The 20,333-nt window shown below is 39.0% G+C and overlaps 2 protein-coding genes across 4 annotated transcripts in view; one reads left to right on the top strand and one right to left on the bottom strand.

The window, feature by feature from the left end:
* Positions 1–39: 39 nt before the first annotated feature.
* On the bottom strand, positions 40–2,784 carry spc25 (SPC25 component of NDC80 kinetochore complex). Its single transcript, XM_017692169.2, has 7 exons — positions 2,708–2,784; positions 2,325–2,487; positions 1,533–1,598; positions 1,268–1,414; positions 1,047–1,151; positions 837–935; positions 40–383 (listed from the first exon to the last, which is right to left on the bottom strand). The coding sequence occupies exons 2-7, from the start codon at positions 2,479–2,481 to the stop codon at positions 247–249; spliced, it is 711 nt and encodes a 236-aa protein (XP_017547658.1). The 5' UTR covers positions 2,482–2,487; positions 2,708–2,784; the 3' UTR covers positions 40–246.
* Positions 2,785–6,821: 4,037 nt separating this feature from the next.
* Positions 6,822–20,333, top strand: part of tanc1b (tetratricopeptide repeat, ankyrin repeat and coiled-coil containing 1b) — a 153,462-nt gene continuing 139,950 nt past the window's right edge. For all 3 annotated transcript variants that reach the window (XM_017692273.2, XM_017692271.2, XM_017692272.2), the window contains exon 1: positions 6,822–6,960. The gene's annotated coding sequence lies outside the window, so the exon portion shown is untranslated. The remainder of the gene's footprint in view (positions 6,961–20,333) is intronic.

The following is a 20,333-nucleotide window of genomic DNA, read 5'->3' as shown; positions in this document are numbered from 1 at the left end:
TATATGAGACTATATGCATTTTATTATGTACAACAGTCCAAACAGGTATTAGGCTACATGCAATAAAATACTAATAAAATAAAGTTCATTATTCTGAGCTACTGGTGAGTAGCTCATAATAATTCAAATTCAAATAAAAATCCAACTGTGACCATTTAGCTTTTGACAAAAAACAAAAAAAAAAAAACAAACAAAAAAAAAAACAAACACCCACAGATTCTGTTTGCCATCAATATTTACATAAAATCAGGCAGTCTTTGTAGCTCTGCACAGTGCCACAAACGCTTTTCTGGCGTTGGCGAGAAAGGCAGAGAAGTTGTTGGTCTCCTGCAGTCTACGCTCCAGATGTTCCATCTGCACCAGCGGAGGATCACAGGATACAACTGCAAATACAAACGTCATAATAAATCACATCTTGCTCTTAATTCTCTCTTTTTATAGCAATCCTTTGTAGGTTAGCTTGAGCAAGAACTCTTCATGACTAATTTAAGATAATAAAGATATATTTAATGTGGAAACCAGTATTATTTCTTTGTCAGAATGAGAATTCAACGGCAGTTTCCTTCAGAATACAATAAGACAACTAATATTTCAAATGCACATAGGGGAAAAAATTATTTAATTTTAAAAAAAAAAGAAAGAAAAACATTGTTGAACAGCAAAGCAAGTATTTCATGCTGCACATTGTCAATCCTATAATGAGCCATTTATTTTAATGATAGAATAGAAGACTATTAATTTTCATTAAACACAAATGTATGGAAAGTTACGCACATATGCAAAGCTTCCTCTTCGTTTACTTGTTTAGATGCGATTAAAAGACTGTACTGACTTACTCTGGTACACACCCTCCTCATTTATCCTTAAAAGGAAGGTGTAGGCACTTTCTGGATTCTTGTGGTTGATATTTCTGAAGATGAACTGCAGCTTCTCACCTTCACACAAACACACATTAACACTGATAATGACTAAACTGATATTTTCAGTGGTGTATATGGCATGTGCTATTAAAGAAGTAAACTTTACCATAGAATTGAAATGCTTACCCTGGATTTTTCTAATCTCAAGACTTAGCCTTTCCTGAAAGATCTCTTTAATCTTGTTGAGGTTCTTTAGCCTGTCCTTGTTGGCCTTGTTTTGTAAGTGAATCACTTGAATTTAAAAATGTTAGACACAACAAAATAAGAAAATCTTGACAACAGAAATATCAGATACATAGTTTTATACTGACAACATGCCTACATATGTGGTACTTCAGCTTACATACATTCTCTGCTTTTAGCTTGGTCCACCTTGAGCTTCTCAATCTTCTGCATTATAAATTCCTTATGCCTTTCTTTGTCTTCAATCTCTTCCACAATCTCAGGCCGTTCTGTATGCTTTTCCTTCATGACAGAACTCTTGACTTTCAAATCTTTAAATAAACAGATAGACACACAGATAAATAGACAGATAGAACCGATTATTTTTTCCAAATTTACAAAACTTTTTAGTCAACGGATTCCAACTTTAAAATCCAGCGATAAACTGACCTTCCATGTAGGCTTCTATAGTTTCAAACATAGTTTCATCCTCCTTGCATTTCTTTGAGCATGTGTCTACAAAACAGACCGGGTTTAGTCATCAATGCAATAAAGATCAAACAGATTTATTTAGCTGTGTTCACAGGATCAAAAGTAATTGGATAAACCAAAACCTGAACAGCTATAAAATGCATATTCAACACTTGGAATCAACTCCAAACCCTTCAGCTATCTCCAGAGCTGGCCATGAAACTGCTTATCGGTCAATTTATCCAATTAATTTTGAGCTTATGAAAATGAAAGGACTGTGTAAAAATGGCCATATATTAATTCCTGAACGGTTAATGCAATACGTTTTATTAAAAGGTGGAAGTCTGCACGTCAATCACATTTTCACTGCTTATTTTCAGATCCATTGGGGTGGTGTAACTTACAGAGATACAATTATGAAAAATAGTGTCACTGTCCAAATACTTATAGACCTGAGTGTAGCTACTAACAGTTAGCTAATATTCCAAAGCAAGTGTGTGCAGTCTCTCTATCACTCTCGGGCTCTCACTCACTCACTCTCTCGGGCTCTCACTCACTCACTCTCTCGGGCTCTCACTCACTCACTCTCTCGGGCTCTCACTCACTCACTCTCTCGGGCTCTCACTCACTCACTCTCTCGGGCTCTCACTCACTCACTCTCTCGGGCTCTCACTCACTCACTCTCTCGGGCTCTCACTCACTCACTCTCTCGGGCTCTCACTCGCTCACTCTCTCGGGCTCTCACTCGCTCACTCTCTCTCACTCTCTCACCGAGCACAGACTTCATGTACTGTTTATGTCCCTGACAGAACTGCGATGTTGCTTCGTTCATCATTTCTCCCATCGCCTGTATCAACAACTTAGTCCTTATCTCCTCCAGTTTGCTGCTGAACTGTTCCACGACATCAGGATCCTTGATGGAGGCCATGCCGAGCTTGAGAGAATCGAGATTAAACACATGATCAGCATCATTTCACTGTTACTGTTAACAGAGCTAACCTGGGTCAGCTAACGTTCACCGAAAAGCTAAAGTAGTTAACAAAATCACTTCACTCTGCATGTTCACAGCTCAACACAAAAACCGTATGTATAATAAAGCTGTTTAAAACAAAATGCAATGTAACCGTGTGCCGAATCGCACTAAAGCTCTGTACCTGTTTAATGACCCGCTGCACCAAAATATAACCGCTGTTTTCAGTTTCAAAAAATGGCGCCCGAAGTGACGCGGCTCCGGAAGTTACGTTAGAAATACGTCACCACATGTTGTCACTGGGAATCGATAAAGTGTTTACACACGCCGATTGATCCCGTATAAAATAGCTTGGGTGGAATAGTGTTTCCCGACGGCGTCATCTTGGGCTTTGTTACTATTCCTGTAATATTTTTGTTGTCAGTTGCTGAAGAATATTATAATTGTAAGCAATTTTCACCAGATTTCATCCTAAAAGTCTTGACTCGCCGCTCTGCGGGCTTGTTTTAAACGAGCGCTCGCTGTCTAAGAGGGTGCAAACTAGGACAATTCATAAAATATGTCTTATAACCAGACAAACTTTATTAACTATTAAATCAAACGTATTTATTAAAAATGTTATGAATATCCATCAACGTGCCGCTTTTCTTTCTTTGATTTATGACCCTGAAGATCACACAAATAGCAATAATGTATTTTAGATTTAAATCATTTGTCAAATGCGCTGTCATTATTGCTTATAGCACAACGGGTACTTAAATCATATATGTCTCAGTTAACATATAATAAGTTTCTGTGCATTTACATCCTAAAATTATATATTTATGTTGCGAACAGAAAAGGCGACGCTAGCAGGCTCTGACCCAGACACCGCCGCTTTCCCAGCTTTTTCCTGCGGAGCCGCCTGAGCGCCTACACGCCTCCGCCATCTAGTGGATTTTAGCGGAATTGCGCTTCTAGAACAGTCATATGAAAATGTTTGTGCTGTTTGAAAACAATGTAATGTATTTAGTTCTCATTGAATAGGCAGATCCAGTACACAGTCATATGCAAAACATACGACTGGTCAAATTACTCTGTTGCTGATTTTGTAAGTGAAAATAATTCAACACATCCTCTGCAGAGAATATACTTCTGCACACTGCTGTTTATTTACTCCCTCTATAGAGATCACAATTAAATATAGCATATGGCAACATATTGAATGAATGAAAATAACACATGAAAAATGTACCCATTTTGCACAGGCCAAATTTTAGCCCCCCACCAATATGTTAAAATCAGTTTTACATAGAAAATCGACAAAACGTGGAATTTGACTACGAGTGTGGGAGTGTTCAAACTTCTCCGTTGCAGACAGTTGGAACAACTACTTCTAAAAAACCTAAAAACATAATGCTGTTTTATGACTGAATAACTGTGCTGTTCTAGTATCTACGGAGCCTCACTGGTGACATCCTCTATGAATAAAATAATGTGTGGCCACATCTTAGTAAGGCATGGGAATGAGATGATCAAGTTGTGGCCATGACTTAGTAATGCGTTGGAATGAGATCCTAATGCGTGGCCACAACTTAGTAAGCCGTGATCTCGTTCTCATGCCTTACTAAGTCATGGCCACGACTTAATCATCTCATTCCTGACCAATCCATTTCAGTCTGAACGTTATAGTGGACGAGTGCCAGACATTCCACAACCCAGAAATTAACATCTCATCAAAACAGTGTCTTTCGCACAGACCATGCAGACCTTCTTAGATCAACATGTGTGCACATGTAACAGTGGTTAAACTTTGCTCAACAGAAATTCACTCACATAGCTAATCATTCCCAGTCACCAGCTGTAGACCAGCGCAGCGCACTGTGAGCTGGATAAAATAACCATGTTCAAGACAAACTGCAGAGATGGCCATGAAACCCGCCACAGTGTTTCTGTGCAGCTGGTAACTTAACAGGTGTGTGTAAGTGTGTGTTTGTAGGCACTGAGGCCCTGTAATTAATCACACCACAGGATTACCACACCAACATTTACCACTTTGCAGTAATTCTTTAACATGGAGTCAACTTCCTTTTGTTTGTGAGTGTGTCGTAGCACTGGAGACTTTTGCTGTATTGCTGCAGGTGTTTGTAATATTGAGTCTGCTTAGCAAACACAGCAAGCGCAGCTGCCCATAAACCATTAAATAGACTGCAATTTCATATTGAAAAAATCTTGAAAGGTAAATATCCAAGAAAGAGTTATTTACACAGAAAAGGCTACTTTTAAATAACTGTAGTATGTAGATTGGTAAGAAATATTGCATTGATCATCTGAGCTACTATTTTTCTTTGCTTTGCTTTAAACGTAGTACTTATTTGACTTGAATAAAACTGGTGGTAACCACTGGTTGATTGCACTAAACATTTTTTATAGTGTAGGTTAAGACCTACGTCTCCAAATATGCCTGTGATTTATGTAATCCCTTAGAAAAGAGCATCCACATTACACTATAGTTAGCCCCCTTTACTGCAGTAACGCTGCTACTATTCTGAGAAGGCTTTACACTAGATGTTGGAACATTGCTGTTAGGATTTGATAGCATTCAGCCATTAGAGCATGAGTGAGATCAGGCACTGATGTTGGGTGATTAGTTCTGGATCACACACACCACTCCAAGTCATCCCAAAAGTGAGGACATTTACCCTTGAGAAGATGCTTGGCATTGGGCATGGTAACTTTAGGCTCAGGTACAGCTGCTCTAGCACGGCCCATTCTATAAGCAGGGCTTTTCTTTGGAGATATAAGTCATGTGTATGCTATTATGTCAGCAATTGGCATGCTTTAAAGTAGCAAAATGCACTAATAAGAAGGGGTGTCAGGATACTTTAGGATATTAAATGCATGTTTCACATGAAGAACTAAATACATGTATACATGTAATGCACGTTCTCATCCATGTGGTGTCACTATTGACATTACTGAAGGCATTCTTCCTCCTCCTCCTCTTTCTCTCTAGCTCTCTCCCTCAGACACACCATTAAAGCACGTTAGGTTCACTTTGATTTGTAATGACTACATCTACTTATTGCAGACATGTGCAGGACATCTGCTGTTAGGCTCTGGTTCTATGATAAAGTCTGTGATTAAACTACCACAGGACACTCCCTGCAGGAGCACAGCACAGTGCACTGGGCTGACTCTATAACTGCAAAGGTCAAACTACATTAAAGGCTCCGTGCAATAAATACATCCAGCCATAAAGTCACTTACAAGAGTGCAGTGCCTCGTACAAGTGTCTTCCCCTTAGGTGCATCTAGCATGTGCATAAATAACTCATGTATAGTGCATAAATAACTACATATATGCTCTGACCGTGTTGGAAGAGGTTTTAAATTTTAATGAAAGACAGGGCCTTTGTATTTATGAAGCATTTGCAGTGAGATTGATATTTTATAAGGACACATCTTTGAAATCCAGTGTTATGAGTGAATCATGAAAAGTGTGTGTGCTGATAATATTTTGGTTTGTTTAGGTAGTTATAGTTGATTATATTGTATACCTGTTTTAAATTAGACTTATGAGTAATTATATGTCTCCTTGTGCATTTTGGGAAACTTTCTAATCAGTTCATTATATTTAAATTCCATTTGAATGTAAAAATGAAATAATTTGAATTTCATTCATTCATTTTGTTCATAAGTCCCACACAAAAGGCATATGATATGCACCCGGACACCTTTTCAAAGCTAATTTCTCTGAAACGGCTTGCATAATATCTTTAAAAAGCACTGCAAAAAAAGTAAAATAGGACTGTCTTGAGTAGCCACACATTAGCTCAATACTAAACGTCAGCTAAAGGGGTATAAGCCCCCCAGCACTGGGTTGTGGATGTTGAACCGCATTCTCTGGAGAGGTGGAGCTCCATCAAAAAACCTTGGGAGCTGGAGCGCCGTTTGTGATCTAGGATATCATCCAACGTCAGTATCTGACCTCATTAATGCGTGTGTGTGAATGCAATCGAATCCTCACAGCAGCGTTCCGACATCCTTCCTGAAAGAGGAGTAGAGGCAGCAAATGGTATTAATCTCTATGAATGCCTTTGATTTCAGAAGAAACGTTGAATGAATGAGCAGGTGTCTACACATTTTTGGACATATAGTGTAATTCATATTGCTGCAAAAGCTCATTGGAGTGGGGCGTTAAGCCCCATTCTATTCTATTCTATTCTATTCTATCCCGTGTTTGTTTCCGTACATTTGGACCTGGTGGGTGTACAGTAACTCAGGGTCCAGCCTCAGGGTCAGTGTGTTTGGGTTTGGCTGCTCCCATCGCGCTCTTCCCGATGACCTCATGGAGCTCGCGCGGAGAGGGAGGAGCCCCGCGCGTTCCTCTGGAGGACTCATGTGGAGAGATAAGCGCTGGAAAACTTTTCTGCCGGAGAATTCATGACAAAAACAGGTATTTCTTCAACATTTTGAGCGGAGTTAACGCGTGTTTAATGCGAGTTTTCCCCACACCGTTCCTATTCGTTTATAAGGCTTCTTGAATGACGAAGGCAGTGTTAGATAAAACGCGCTAATGATGAAGTTTTGTGTCGTTCATTTTATAATGTGAAGAGCTTCCTAACCGTCGCTAGCGCTAGCCAGAGCCACGGGAATGCGTCGGGACATGTCCGTAACAAAAACGTGCTGCTCTCGGTCTAGTAACGCTGTCATTTATATGAGTTAATCCTTTGTTTATCAACCTTTGCTGTGTATCTAAACTTTGGTTTGTTAGTTAGCAAACTTTCTCGCTGACAGTTGGAGTTGAGGAGGGGGGGTCGTTGTTTGTTATCAGGCTCGCTCTCTTTCTCTCCCGGTGGGAACTCTTCACATATAACTAGCAAGTAACCTAGCAGGCTTGGGTTAGCTAACCTAGCGTTATAGTTTTTTCTGAATGCGCAGTACTTCGTTTTTAGTGATGTGGAGTTGTTCTTGTGTTATTTTAAGGCCATCCCTTGCTGCTTCAGACCTTACTGAAATCTGCACTCATTGATTTCTTCGGGTGTTTGCTTTCGGAGCTTAACGTAAATATGACAGAATTATATTGTTCCTGAGCCTTTTACTCAACACGAAACTGCAGATTCTGGAGTATTGACTGGTCTGTAGTCGCCCTCGAGCTCGCAGAGAGCCTGAGTGTTTCAAATGTGAGCGGGATTCGTGGGAGAGGTTGGAGAGGCCACGCTCCAAATGTGCCGAGCAGAGCTCAGAGATCGAGTTCAGACTTCTACAGTAGCTGTCTGGAGGATTGACCCAGCCCAGTGAATCCTTCCCACATGGAGCTGAGTCATTAGGCTTGGTTATGCGTGTTGTATTGACTCAAGGCACTTCTCTTTACAAAGAAATGTCAGTTACTAAAGGTGTAGTAAGCACAATATCGCAAAATCAAAAAAGAGAAGCGTAACGAAGTATAGATGCCCCCCTTTCTTCAAAAGTTCCCTCCTGGAAACCAGGAAACTGCTTAGGCTCAGTTTAGATTAGCCTAAGTGTGTTTTGATGGTCCTAATTTTGATATTCCACTTGTTGGAGGCTGAAAATGGAGACGTGATATATGGTGTCATATGAAGTAATTCAAAGTTTGTAAGTAGGTGCATCCTATCTGTTTTTGTATTATTCATAGCTCAGTTGCACATTTTTTCTTTTATGATCTGCAGACTCAAACTTTTAAAACAAAAAATCTAATCGAGCCTTGATGTCAGAATCAAAAAATATATTTAACCTCCAGATTTGTGTGTCACTACACCTCTCTATCTTACTAAGAGAAAAATGGCCATTTAGACTTTTTTCGTTTACAATTTCTTGGGATGGGGTTAAGCACGTTTCTCATTTTGGTCTTTGATCTTTTGAGTTTATGGTAATACACTGCTTTGATGCAAATGCCATTTGTGGTGTCTTTATATATAGACACATGTTGTGGTGGTGAAGTTAGTGGTTGTTCTAGTTATACTGATACTATTGTTTTGAAAATCATATGCAGTGTTTCTTTGCCAAGGGGCAGACATCATTGGAAATTTCACAACGGAGATGCTACGCGATGATTCAGTCTTGTCTCATGAGAGTGGGTAATCATCTGAGTTTGGACTTTTTTTCCTCTATATAGGCAACAGAGTCTGCAGTCATAGCGAGAAGCACTGATTCCCATGGCCAGCTGGCAAATAACAGGTGGTGGCACTGAGCATACACTGTTGATTTTTGAAGGAGCGCAACAGGGGCATTGACCCTACAGCTATGGGCAGCTTCAGCTCATGTCTCCACAATATGGCCATTGTGTGGCTGATTGGTCTTGTTAAATCCTTATAGACTGTTTTGTGAGGACTATATCAAGATATACTGATCAGCTGAGTCATTTACAATCTGTTTTAGCTTCTATGTGATGTGCTTTACTGTGCTTATGTTTTTCAGATTTTCAAAAAAATATATGCTTTAGGGATAGGAAGTTATGCTTTTTCAGCCATTCATGAGGGGCTTAAATTACACTAAACAAACACTAAAACAAATACTGCATTTTTGCAGTTCACCAGCAGCATTATGCTGACTAAAGCGGTCCAGAATAGTCACATAAATGAAACAAAGTCTTAATGTTTACCCTTTTTAGCTCATTTAGCAGTAACAATAAATGGGGTTTATATTTGTCAATGGGCTCACAGATCATGGTGGAGACGGTTTTACGATGCCTCGGTTGTCTCAGTAACTCTGGTGGCCTGTTGAGAACTGCATGTTTAATAACACAGCCTGTGGTTGTGGCTAGAGAGTGTGCTGTGTTCAAAACAAAAGCCACGCTCTATGTCGTGCCAGCTGAGCCCCTTCAAATGAGTGGTTGGCGATGCTCACTAATGCTGTCACAGCACATCAAACTAATCTTCTGAACACTTGCAGTAGTGCTGAATCTTCTAGTTAAGCATGCCTGGGTAAATACAATTGACATGACCTGTTATTCTCCTGCTGAGTGTTTTGTAGATTACATATGGCCTAAACATTGCTCATTCATTAAAGAATTGCAGTTAGTGAACTTGCTGTGGGAACTTGGCCAGCAAATGTTGTGAAAGCTGACAGAAGCTGCATTGTCTTAGTGTGGACTAATTTACAGTTTATTGTAATTAAAAATAAATGTATCTTATTACTGCCACCTTATTAGTAATATTTTCCTGTAATATCATTAGGCTCCAAATGCTATTAAGCTATTTTTATCAAAAGTATGAAGCTCACAGTAGTAACTCTGCACAGTAGTGAAAGTGTTTCTTGTGTGGTTTGGTTAGATATTTGCTTTTGGATGTCAAGCCAGCTGTCTGCAGGTTAGTGTGTTGAGTAAAACGTCATAGCCTGTCAAAATGCAGTAGAATATCATTATTTGTTATAGAAAACACACTCTTTTGGTACTTGGTGTCATTGATGGAATGTGTTAACTAGGGATGCACGGATATAGAAATTGTGGACAGATACCGATTTGATTTTTCATGTATATGTCATCTGATGCAGATAACAGGGAGAGACAGCATCCATTGGTACAAGTGGTGAGAGACAAGAGGTTGACATTATTTCTGATGCTGAAAGGAACTAACATAAAATTTGTAAGAGCTTTTCCAACTCGTCTCAAATGTCTCAAATAACAACTTGTTGTCTCTAAATCACAACTTGCGAGGTGTGATTTGATTGGCTGAGCCCTAGTGCCAAACAGCAGAGGCCTGTCCTCTCTCTTTATGTTAGAAAATCTCTGATTCATCCATTATGGGAAAAAAAATCTAATAGTTGGTTTTGTATAGTTACAAATGCAGTAAAATTAATAAAATGCTGATATTTAATCACAGTAGTCTAGTTTTGCCTAAACATTCTGCTGCTATTGTTAATAGGACACACTCTGTCATGCACTGGCAGAAGCCAAGTTTATTTTGTTGGTGTGGAGAAAACATTTTGGTAAAGAATTATAGCACAAGTGATCATGAATAAAGTAAGTAAAGTAAGAATCAGACTGCTGATCGTATGACAGTAGACTATCTAATCTATGAAAGAATTGCAAGTTTTATTAGATTGTGTTTTCTTGCCTATCTCTGTATTTCTGCTTTACTTAGTTTACTGTGTATATGTGTTTGTGCATGTGTGTGTATGCATGCATGTTGGGAGTTGTAGGTGGTGGTGTGTGTTAATGAAGCCTAGCAGTTTTGTATAAAATTTAAAGCTCCAATTAACCAGGACGTAAATGCCTTCAGTGTGTTAGCAAGCTTTACAATCAAGACCTTTAGGAAATTTTATGTCATGTTTGAAAGGAATCCAAGTGGATGATGTTAGATGGGCTAGTTACCAGTCATGCTCCACATCTGAAGTCTTATGTTTCTTTTAGAAAGTTGATCATTGAAGCTGACATTCTATTAGTCATAGCTCTTGACCTGTGAAGCTGTTCCCATGCAGTGTTATATTTTGGCTGTCCATGATGTGGTTTGTTTATCAGTTGAGATCAGTGCTGTGGGTTAATTCATTAACACTTCAGCCTTGTGGATCAAGCTATAGAGTTCCATCACTCATTAAAGAATTTAGGATGTTTTCTCTTAACAGTCTACTCTACTGAAGGTAACATGGTTAGGTGATGTAAACAGAAGCTTGCCTGAGGCCGTCCAGAAGGTTAAAGGACAGTGTTGGGAGTGGATAATGGACTGTACTCTATAGCGAGAAAAAGCTAGAAGGATTTCTACTAGACCTGTTAATGTTTGACACTAATCAAATATCAGGAATCCCCTGTTAACCTGCACATGTAGGCTTACTGCATATGATTTTAGTGTTTAAAAGAGTCAGGTCATGAGCATTTTTACAAATTTTCTAATTTGTTAGAAGGAAGAACCAAATTAAAGTCTTCATTTTTTTCTTCTACTTTATTTAGATCACAAACTTTTCTTGCTGTGGAGAGGTTGACTTCAGTATTGTCTGCCAGTGTTTGTGTTGGAGTAAGACTGTTCTGTCATGTCAGGTTGAGTCTGTTTCCACTGCCTTAGGTGCAACAGTAAATTCAGAGAAAAGGTTGGCTAGGGAAACATGTCTGAACTCAGATCCATCTGAGTCACTGGTACAGGGAAAACTACCCCTTTCAACAGAACTGTTGTTTTAGCTCCTTTCTTATACTCTGTTTGCTATATATGGTTGACAGATGTTGCAATTACACTTTTTCAAGTAACCATTTATTTTTACAAATCATTGGCTTGTTTAATAGGCAATGGCTACACTTGTACAGCAGATTGTAGTTTAGAGTCAATAGGCTACATGCCAGTTTATGTGACCCAATTCTCCCTGTTTGGTAACTGAGTGAATCTGTTTGATTCACTCAGTTACCAAATATGGCCATAGGCCTTTTGGATAACAATTAGGAGCTTGTTGATAAATATGCTCTTCAAAAACCATTAGCCTCAATTCTGTTTACTGTCTCCCAGAAACACTGGAGTGGGACTGGGTATCCCTAAAGCATAAAGTGCTTTGTTTTCAACTGCAGTTGTTTCAGTAGGCTAATTGTTTTAGCTGACTAGTGTGGAGATTAAAACTGTCATTCTCTTGAATATTTATTTGAGTTGGATGGATGATTTGGAGGAGGATCATTATTCAGTTTTTCGCTGAAAGATGGAGAAAGGATGTGGACCCTTTTTTGAGTCATGTTGCTGGTTTTATCTGAACTTGCTGGTGTCAGCATGACATCACAGAGTTCGGAGAGAAGAGTGAGAAATCAAACAGAATGTTATGATGTTGAGCCTCTCTTTAATGTTTCTGAGTTGTCTGTGGTCTATTCAAAACCATGTCTAATTTGAAAGGAAAGTTGAACCACAAAGGATTGGCCTCCAATCCTTCATACAAAAAAGTGAGCAACTGAGCAAGCCTGTAGTATATAGGAGGCTGTAGTTCCTCTGAGTAGACATGAAGGACATCACTCACCTCATCAAGGCCATCAAAAGTCTTCAGTTATAACTTCTCCGTCTCCTTCTTATTTCACAGCAATGGTTTTCATTGTGTTTCAAAGCTGCTCTTACCCAGAGTTAACTCTTACCGTAAGTAAGACACCCTTATCATGGGATAAAAGTGTAAGAGTTACATGGTTACCTTCCAAAATGTCACCCATCTTACAGCTTACCTTGGGGACAAAGAATAGCCAGGTTACTCACAACATTATTGATCTATCTTGTGATTGGTCATGCTCTCTTTCAATGATCCATTATTGGTTGTGTTGTGTTCGCATGATTGGCCAGTACAAATTAAGCTTCTGTCATGCCAAATCACTTAGTCCTTCAGCCTTTGGTTTTCGCTCTTTTCATTTAATTTAAACAGTTTGTTCATACTGGCAGTGTCCATAGCATTAAAGCTAAATAGTGGAAGAGTGCTGACTGTGGCCATGTAGCTTCCTTAAAATGTATGTCTTGCCCCCGAGATTGCTCACAGTCTCCTACTAAAAGCAACAAGGTTATTATTATTATTATTATTATTACTATCATAGTGTTATCATTATTACTGTCATAATAATTTTTTTTCCAGAACAGCTTTGTGGGACCGTAGAGCATCACACCTAGCAGAGTCTTACGGACAATGACGTCTGTATTAATGACTCTTTTTCATGAGGATCCTACTGATGGTGTAAACATGATGGGAGTTATTTAGTTATCAGTTATGTGTGTGTGTGTGTGTGTATCAATAAATTATATATATATATATATATATATATATATATATGTATATATGTATGTATGTATGTATGTATATATGTATGTATGTATATGTATGTATATATGTATGTATGTATATGTATATATGTATGTATGTATATATGTATGTATGTATGTATATATATTTATATGTATGTATGTATGTATGTATGTATATGTGTGTATATAAATATATATATATATATATATATATATATATATATATATATATATATAAACGTATATGTATTTGTTTGTGTGTGTGTGTGTGAGTTTCTAAATGTGTCTCTTTGTTTTTGTCTTTTTGTGTCGTTCAAAACTGGTTTTAGGGTTTAAGGCAATGCACGAAATGCCATCTGGTTTTCCTGATGAAATGGAATTTAATTCAGTTGATTGTCACTGATGCTTCCTGGAGTTTACCTTCAACATGTTCAACTGGTCTTAACCTTTTTCCTGCTTTCTTAAACAACACTTCAATTTTAAATGGTTTCATACAAATACGACTGCTAACATGACATTTATTTCTTTTCATATGTATGCTGCATATTAAATTAAATCAAGCTTTGTTGATCACGCACACAACCATACACAGTATAACATACAGTGAAATGCTTATACAGCAGGGTTTTGCTACTTTGTGGTTGCTCGTTTCCTGTTTCACGGTGAAGAATTCCTTCTCTTTTGCAGTCACCTGTTATCTGGTCGGAGCTATTTCTTATGGAAGGACACTTTAATTCTGTCCATTAAATTGCCTCTCATTCATTTGGGTCATCTGTATTCAACAAAATTTCTGAATTAGTCTGGCACTTTCTTAATGGTGCAAGGCCTTCATAATTTTCTCACTGCTGCTTAAAAACGGCCAGCTTTCAGCACGGAAAAGGTCACAAGCCTGGTGTTGAGTTCCGTGGTCGCCATGACAACATGACGAGCAGATTCTGAAGAATCATTCATGTAGAATGGGCTGATGAAAAGAAGCAGCGGTTAGACGAGGGAGAGAGTAAATAAGGAAATCTGGACTTGAGAAGCCAAGTTAAAGTTTGCTTGTTCCCCTGTTGTTAGAGCTCTGAACGCACATTCACAAAGACTTGCTGGTCGTTGACAGCTGAATGTGTGGATCGTACAAGCTGGAGGCTATCATCTAAACAGTGCCACATCAGCTTAATCTGCCTGCCCTGGCTCCTTGGGTGACCATGGTACCGATGGCCCAGTTTAACACAATAACCTCTCCTTTTTGTCCTTTTTAGCAGGCAGGTGGCCCTTGTAGTAACTCCAGTGAAGTGTACAGTGTGATAGTGTATCATGTGTGCCAGCTTAAAAAATTGCAGCTTAACATAGTCTGTTATGTTGCTCAAGTCTTTTTCCTCCTTTCAATGCAAAGTTATAACACAAAAATAATTTAGCAGATGTTTTCTTCTGATTCCCCTCCAAATTAAGAAGTTCAGATACTGAATTCCTTTAAGTGCAGTTGTGCTGATAGCAGGACAGTGGCTGAACTATTCAGTGGGTTTTGTTGTAGTAGTATGGACAGTATTTGAGACATTGCATGCATTTACCTCTCTCTGTTTCTATGATTTGCCAACCTTTCATCCCTGACCATTCTCTGTACAGAGGGGCCATGCTACTGTTGAATAAATACAAATTTTCACTTCCTGAATTCATTGTGTGTCCTGAAAGATATGGCAGTTCAGTCCAGCCTCTGATGGAGAGAGGGCAGTCAAGGGCACTCCTTCAGCCAGATAATGCACACAGCTCAGATGGCAGTTGAGGCTGTTAGGCAACAATCCTTCTATCAGCATGTGAGAGATAAACCCTCTCTGTGGCTGCTAGGCTGCATGTTGATCTGCTTTGAGGTTCTCTCCCGAGGAGCCTTTCTCTTGAAGTGCTCAGTGGACTTCCCATTCCATTGGCCCTTATCATTTTTTGTGATGCTGATCTGTCTGTACAGTTGCTTTGTGCAGAAAGAGAGACACATGTTGATTTAATTAGGTTCCTGGGTCGAATCAGGTGGCTGAGGGAAGCAGCAAGGCATGTATTACTTTTGCTCTCCCTCTAAATCTATAAAGCTGTTCACCTCATGCCTTTATATACTTGGCTTTACAGAATGATGCACAATCATCTTCCATGACTTGCTCTCCCTCAATCTCTGTTATATTCTTGTGGATGGACAGTACATCTCAAATGCTGCACATATAAAATCTGCTGCGCTTTCATTTGTTAATGAAAACACAGATAACTAGAGTTAATCTTGTCATGGTCTGAACAGAAAACTTGTGCCTTAATTTTTACATTTGTAATTTTGCCTTTTACGTGCCAAACATTTATGAAGAATGGACAAATAGAAATGGAAAAGCCTTACTTGCAATAAAATCTTACTTTAAAAAATAGTTGTTTCTGTATTTTAGGATTGAAGACATGAGGCTAACATTACTAACAAACACTAGAACTCAGTAGTCACCTAAATGGCCTGTGTTATTTCTGTAAAAATACATCCCCAGAACTTCTCTCAACCTGCTCAGACTGCATTCAGTTCTTCATTAAGGTCGTGCAGACGTGCAGATGTGGTTTAGAACACAATTTAACTTACTGTGAGCTATAAAAATGAACAAAATTTCACTGCTTCAGGCAGCTATTTTAGACAACACCAGCTTGTACTGAGGGCTTTGTGAAAAGAGACCTTGTTGTCCTAAGTGCATGTCTGCATTTTTTTCCTTTTTATAGTTCACAGTAAGTTATACTGTGAAAGTTACACTGCATTTGACAGGTCTGTGCAAACTTAATGACCTGGATGCATTTTGACTGGGTTGAAAAATGTTTAAGTGATGTATTTTTACAGGAATAACTTGCGCTTTGTTAGCAGTATTAGACTTATAACTTCAGTTCAGTCTCTGCCAGTCATCTCTGGTAAGTGGAAAATTGTGTAATATAGATTTTTTTGCTGAACTATTCCTTTGAGTTATGGTAAAAGTTAACTTTTTTCCTGTTATGATTTTTTGTTATGATTACAACTTTGTATTCCTGTGCTCATATTTGTTAAAATTAAAACAAGTGACACTGATGTTAGACCAGCTGTCTTGCTGTGTGTGTGTGTGTGTCTATATGTATGTCTATATGTATGTGTGTGTGTGTGTGTGTGTGTGTGTGTGTGTATGTATGTATATATATATATATATATATATATATATATATATATATATATATATATATATATATATATATATATACATACACACACACACACACACACACACACACACACACACACACACACACCATAGAAATGAAACTTGGATATAACTTAAAGTATACAGCTTGTGTAGCAGTACACATTTACTGCCCTCTGAAAATAACTCAACACACAGCCATTAATGTCTAAATAGCTGGCAACACAATTGAGTACACCTCACAGTGGACATGTCCAAATTTTGCTCAAAGTGTCAATATTTTGTGTGACCACCAATATTATCTAGCACTGCCTTAACCCTCTTGGGCATGGAATTCACCAGAACTGCACAGGTTGCTACTGGAATCCTCTTCCACTCCTCCATGATGACATCAGGGAGCTGCTGGATGTTAGACACCATGCACCTTCCTCCTTCTTCCACTTGAGGATGCCCCACAGGTGCTCAACTGGGTTTAGGTCTGGAGACATACTTGGCCAGTCCATCACCTTTACCTTCAGAAAGGCAGATGTCATCTTGGAGGTGTGTTTGGGGTCATTATTATGTTGGAAAACTGCTATCAGCTGCAGTTTCCGAAGGGAGGGGATCATCCTCTGCTTCAGAATGTCACAGTACATGTTGGAATTCATGTTTCCCTCAATGAACCGCAGTGCCGGCAGCACTCATGCAGCTCCAGACCATGATGTTACCACCACCCTGCTTGACCGTAGTCAAGAGACAGTTGTCTTGGTACTCTTCACCAGGGAGCCACCACACATGCTGGACACCATCTGAGCCAAACAAGTTTATTTTGGTTTCGTCAGACCACAGGACATGGTTCCGGTAATCCATGTTCTTGGACTGCTTGTCTTCAGCAAACACTTTGCGGGCTTTCTTGTGCGTCAGCTTCAGAAGAGGCTTCCATTTTGGTTGATGGCCAGGACAGTTTGAGTTGATGCATTGTGCGGTGTATGGTCTGAGCACTGACAGGCTGAACTCCCTCTTCTTCAACCTCTGCAGCAGTGCTGGCAGCAGTCATGCATCTATTTTTGAAGCCAACCTCTGGATATGACAGTGAACACATGGACTCAACTTCTTTGGTTGACCCTGGTGAGGCCTATTCGGAGTGGAACCTGTCCTTCAAAATGACTGTATGACCTTGGCCACCGTGCTATAGCTCAGTTTCAGGGTGTTAGCAATCTTCTTATAGCCTAGGCCATATTTGTGGCTTCTATTTCTCACATCCACAGAGAGTTCTTTGCCATGAGGTGCCATGTTGAATATCCAGTGGCCTGTATGAGCAAGTTGTACCCAAAACACCAAATGTAACAGCCCTGCTCTTGATTCACACCTGGAACCTTGTAACTCTAATGAGTGACATGACACCAGAGAGGGACAACGACACAATTGGGCACATTTTGGACATGTTCACTGTGAAGTGTACTCACTTGTGTTGCCAGCTATTTAGACATTAATGGCTGTATATATATACTATTACACACACACACTCACTGGCCACTTTATTAGGTACTGTTCAATTTCTTGTTAACACAAATAGCTGATCAGCCAGTCACATGGCCAGAACTTAATGCATCTAGGCATGTAGAGGTGGTCGAGACAACTTGCTGAAGTGCAGACCGAGCATCAGAATGGGGGAAGAAAGGTGATTTAACTGACTTTGAATGTGGCATGGTTGTTGGTGCCAGACGGGCTGGTCTGAGTATTTCAGAAACTGCTGATCTACTGGGATTTTCACACACAACCATCTCTAGGGTTTACAGAGAATGGTCCGAAAAAAAGAAAATATCCAGTGAGCGGCAGTTTTGTGGACAAAAATGCCTTGTTGATGTGAGAGGTCAGAGGACAATGGGCAGACTGGTTTGAGATGATAGAAAGGCAACAGTAACTCAAATAAATAAACAGACTTTCTGAGGAATGTTTCCGACACCTTGTTGAAAGTGAGCCACGAAGAATTAAGGCGTGTGTGTGTGTGTATGTATATGTATGTATATATATATGTGTGTGTGTGTGTGTGTGTGTGTATATCTGTTTTACCAATAATATATTACATATTTACCATAACATATCAAAATCCCTGTAGATACTTTACACTCTGATGATCATGTGCATTTGTAAGTTATAAGGGTTTGGCTGTAGCTGTTCACCTGGCTGAGAGAAAGACAAAAGGGAAAAAGAGCAAAGAGCAAACTGGAATGTGTGGTACTGTAATTGCCTCCATGTGGTTCACATTTTTGTCTTTTTAAGAGTTTGACTTTACCATCCTGTAAGCATAACAACAGAATGGATGGAAATGAAGCTGGGTGCAGGAGTTGAGAAAAGCAGAGGTGTATTTTTGCATTATTTACCATGGAACAAGTAAAAGAAACACAACCAAGGTGATTTTATTTATGCGAGTGTTGTTCATGACATATTACGGAGAACTTGCTGACTGATTGTAGTTTTCTATTCTATCAATTCTATATCAAACTTGCTATGCTGTTCTAGGGTGACAAGTAAAATGCGCACTGATTTCAGAGTATAATAGTTTTATCCATGGGAACTGCTCTTGGCTCAGAGCTCTTCAATACTGTATGAATGCATGGTATTTCCTGTCCTTCTCTGTTCTTGTGCTAAATAGGATTTGATGGAAAAGATAAAAGATGGGTAACATGCCAATACAATCAAAAACAGGCTTGTTTACAGTTAAACAATGATTTTTTGTGATGGCATTCAGATTGCTTAGCGTATGCAGAAACCAAACCAAAATGAGTGATCTTTTCAAATTTATTCTGAATACCTAGTCCTTAAGGTATTTTGGGAATTTAACATAGCTTAGTTGTTTTATTCTATACAAACTGTTGCCTACTTCTCTGTTCCTCCCCAGGAGCTCATCCAGCCAAACATTGTCTCAGTTGGGGGTACTTTTACAACGCCTTGTCCTAAGCTGTTTCTGTAAGACACAAAGCAGACTGGACAGTCTCTTTTTACAAGGTAGAGATGGAATTCCTTATGTCTCAGTAGCTGCCAGCCTTTTATTTAGGCAGGCGTCTCAGCTGCCAGTTTCAATTCTGCAGCCCTTCTTCAGTTAGAATGGGCAAGAGGACAATCTGGTAGGACATGGGGAAAACAAGTGTTTTCCCATTTATTTGTTTGTCGTTTTGTTTGTTTGGCAGTTGGTTAGATTGAACTGATGTCATTAGACTGGCAAACTCCAAAAAAACCTCATGCAAACCAGTATTCTTTGTAAACTCTGATAAGTAAGTTGCTTTGACAGTACAAGGCTAAACTGTAGTAGCTATTGTTGGTGTACAATAGTATTGAGGTTTAATAGTTTAATTTGAAGTTTAATTTAGACTGACTTTTGCCATTCATGCAATGTTATTTCAGTAGCATTATTGCTCTGTATCAGTCTGGTGACACTTAGAAGGCTTTCCCTTATTTTTATTTATTTATTTATTTATTGCTGCTTTTCACATTTCAGAATAGTACTGAAGATTTCAAACTGTGAAATAACATGAATTTATGCAGTGACCAGAAATATCTTGTATTTTAGATTCTTTTACATACTCAGGTGTGTCTAACTTTTGGCTGGTATTGTACTGGACTCTCCACATGATGTAATTATTAAATTCTTTATGAACCGAATTTTTTTGTGTTGGAGCATGAAAAAACTGCAGTGCTGGGGTATCTCAGCCCTCGGGAAGTGCTGCTGTAATTAAATCCCTATTTAAGTGTTGGAAGGGTAAACACTGGTCTCAGATTACCAGGGCTTTTGCCATCATAGCAGTTCAGTAGGTTTGTAAGGGTAACATTCTTAGACGGTTCTGGGTGGGTCTGTTACACATACAGGTGTGAAAGTGAGGAGCGCGCTGTTGAAAGTGTTGCATGGTCTTTCTGCATCTCAGTACAGAATGTCTACAATGTTTACACATTGACAACAAACTTTGATACAAGCTTTATTTTGATTA

Source organism: Pygocentrus nattereri, chromosome 6 (genome assembly GCF_015220715.1).
Source record: "Pygocentrus nattereri isolate fPygNat1 chromosome 6, fPygNat1.pri, whole genome shotgun sequence".
Classification (NCBI taxonomy): Eukaryota; Metazoa; Chordata; class Actinopteri; order Characiformes; family Serrasalmidae; genus Pygocentrus; species Pygocentrus nattereri.
The sequence above is the reverse complement of the archived record's forward strand: the minus strand, read 5'-3'. Positions and strand labels throughout refer to the sequence as shown.

What these genes read in the sequence shown, in the direction of transcription:
- spc25 (XM_017692169.2), bottom strand. Translation starts at nt 2,481, where the DNA reads ATGGCCTCCATCAAGGATCCTGATGTCGTGGAACAGTTCAGCAGCAAA. An exon ending in TATAGAAGCCTACATGGAAG is followed by an intron (nt 1,415 to 1,532) that starts GTCAGTTTATCG and finishes GTTTATTTAAAG; the next exon opens with ATTTGAAAGTCAAGAGTTCT. An exon ending in TGAGGAGGGTGTGTACCAGA is followed by an intron (nt 384 to 836) that starts GTAAGTCAGTAC and finishes TTGTATTTGCAG; the next exon opens with TTGTATCCTGTGATCCTCCG.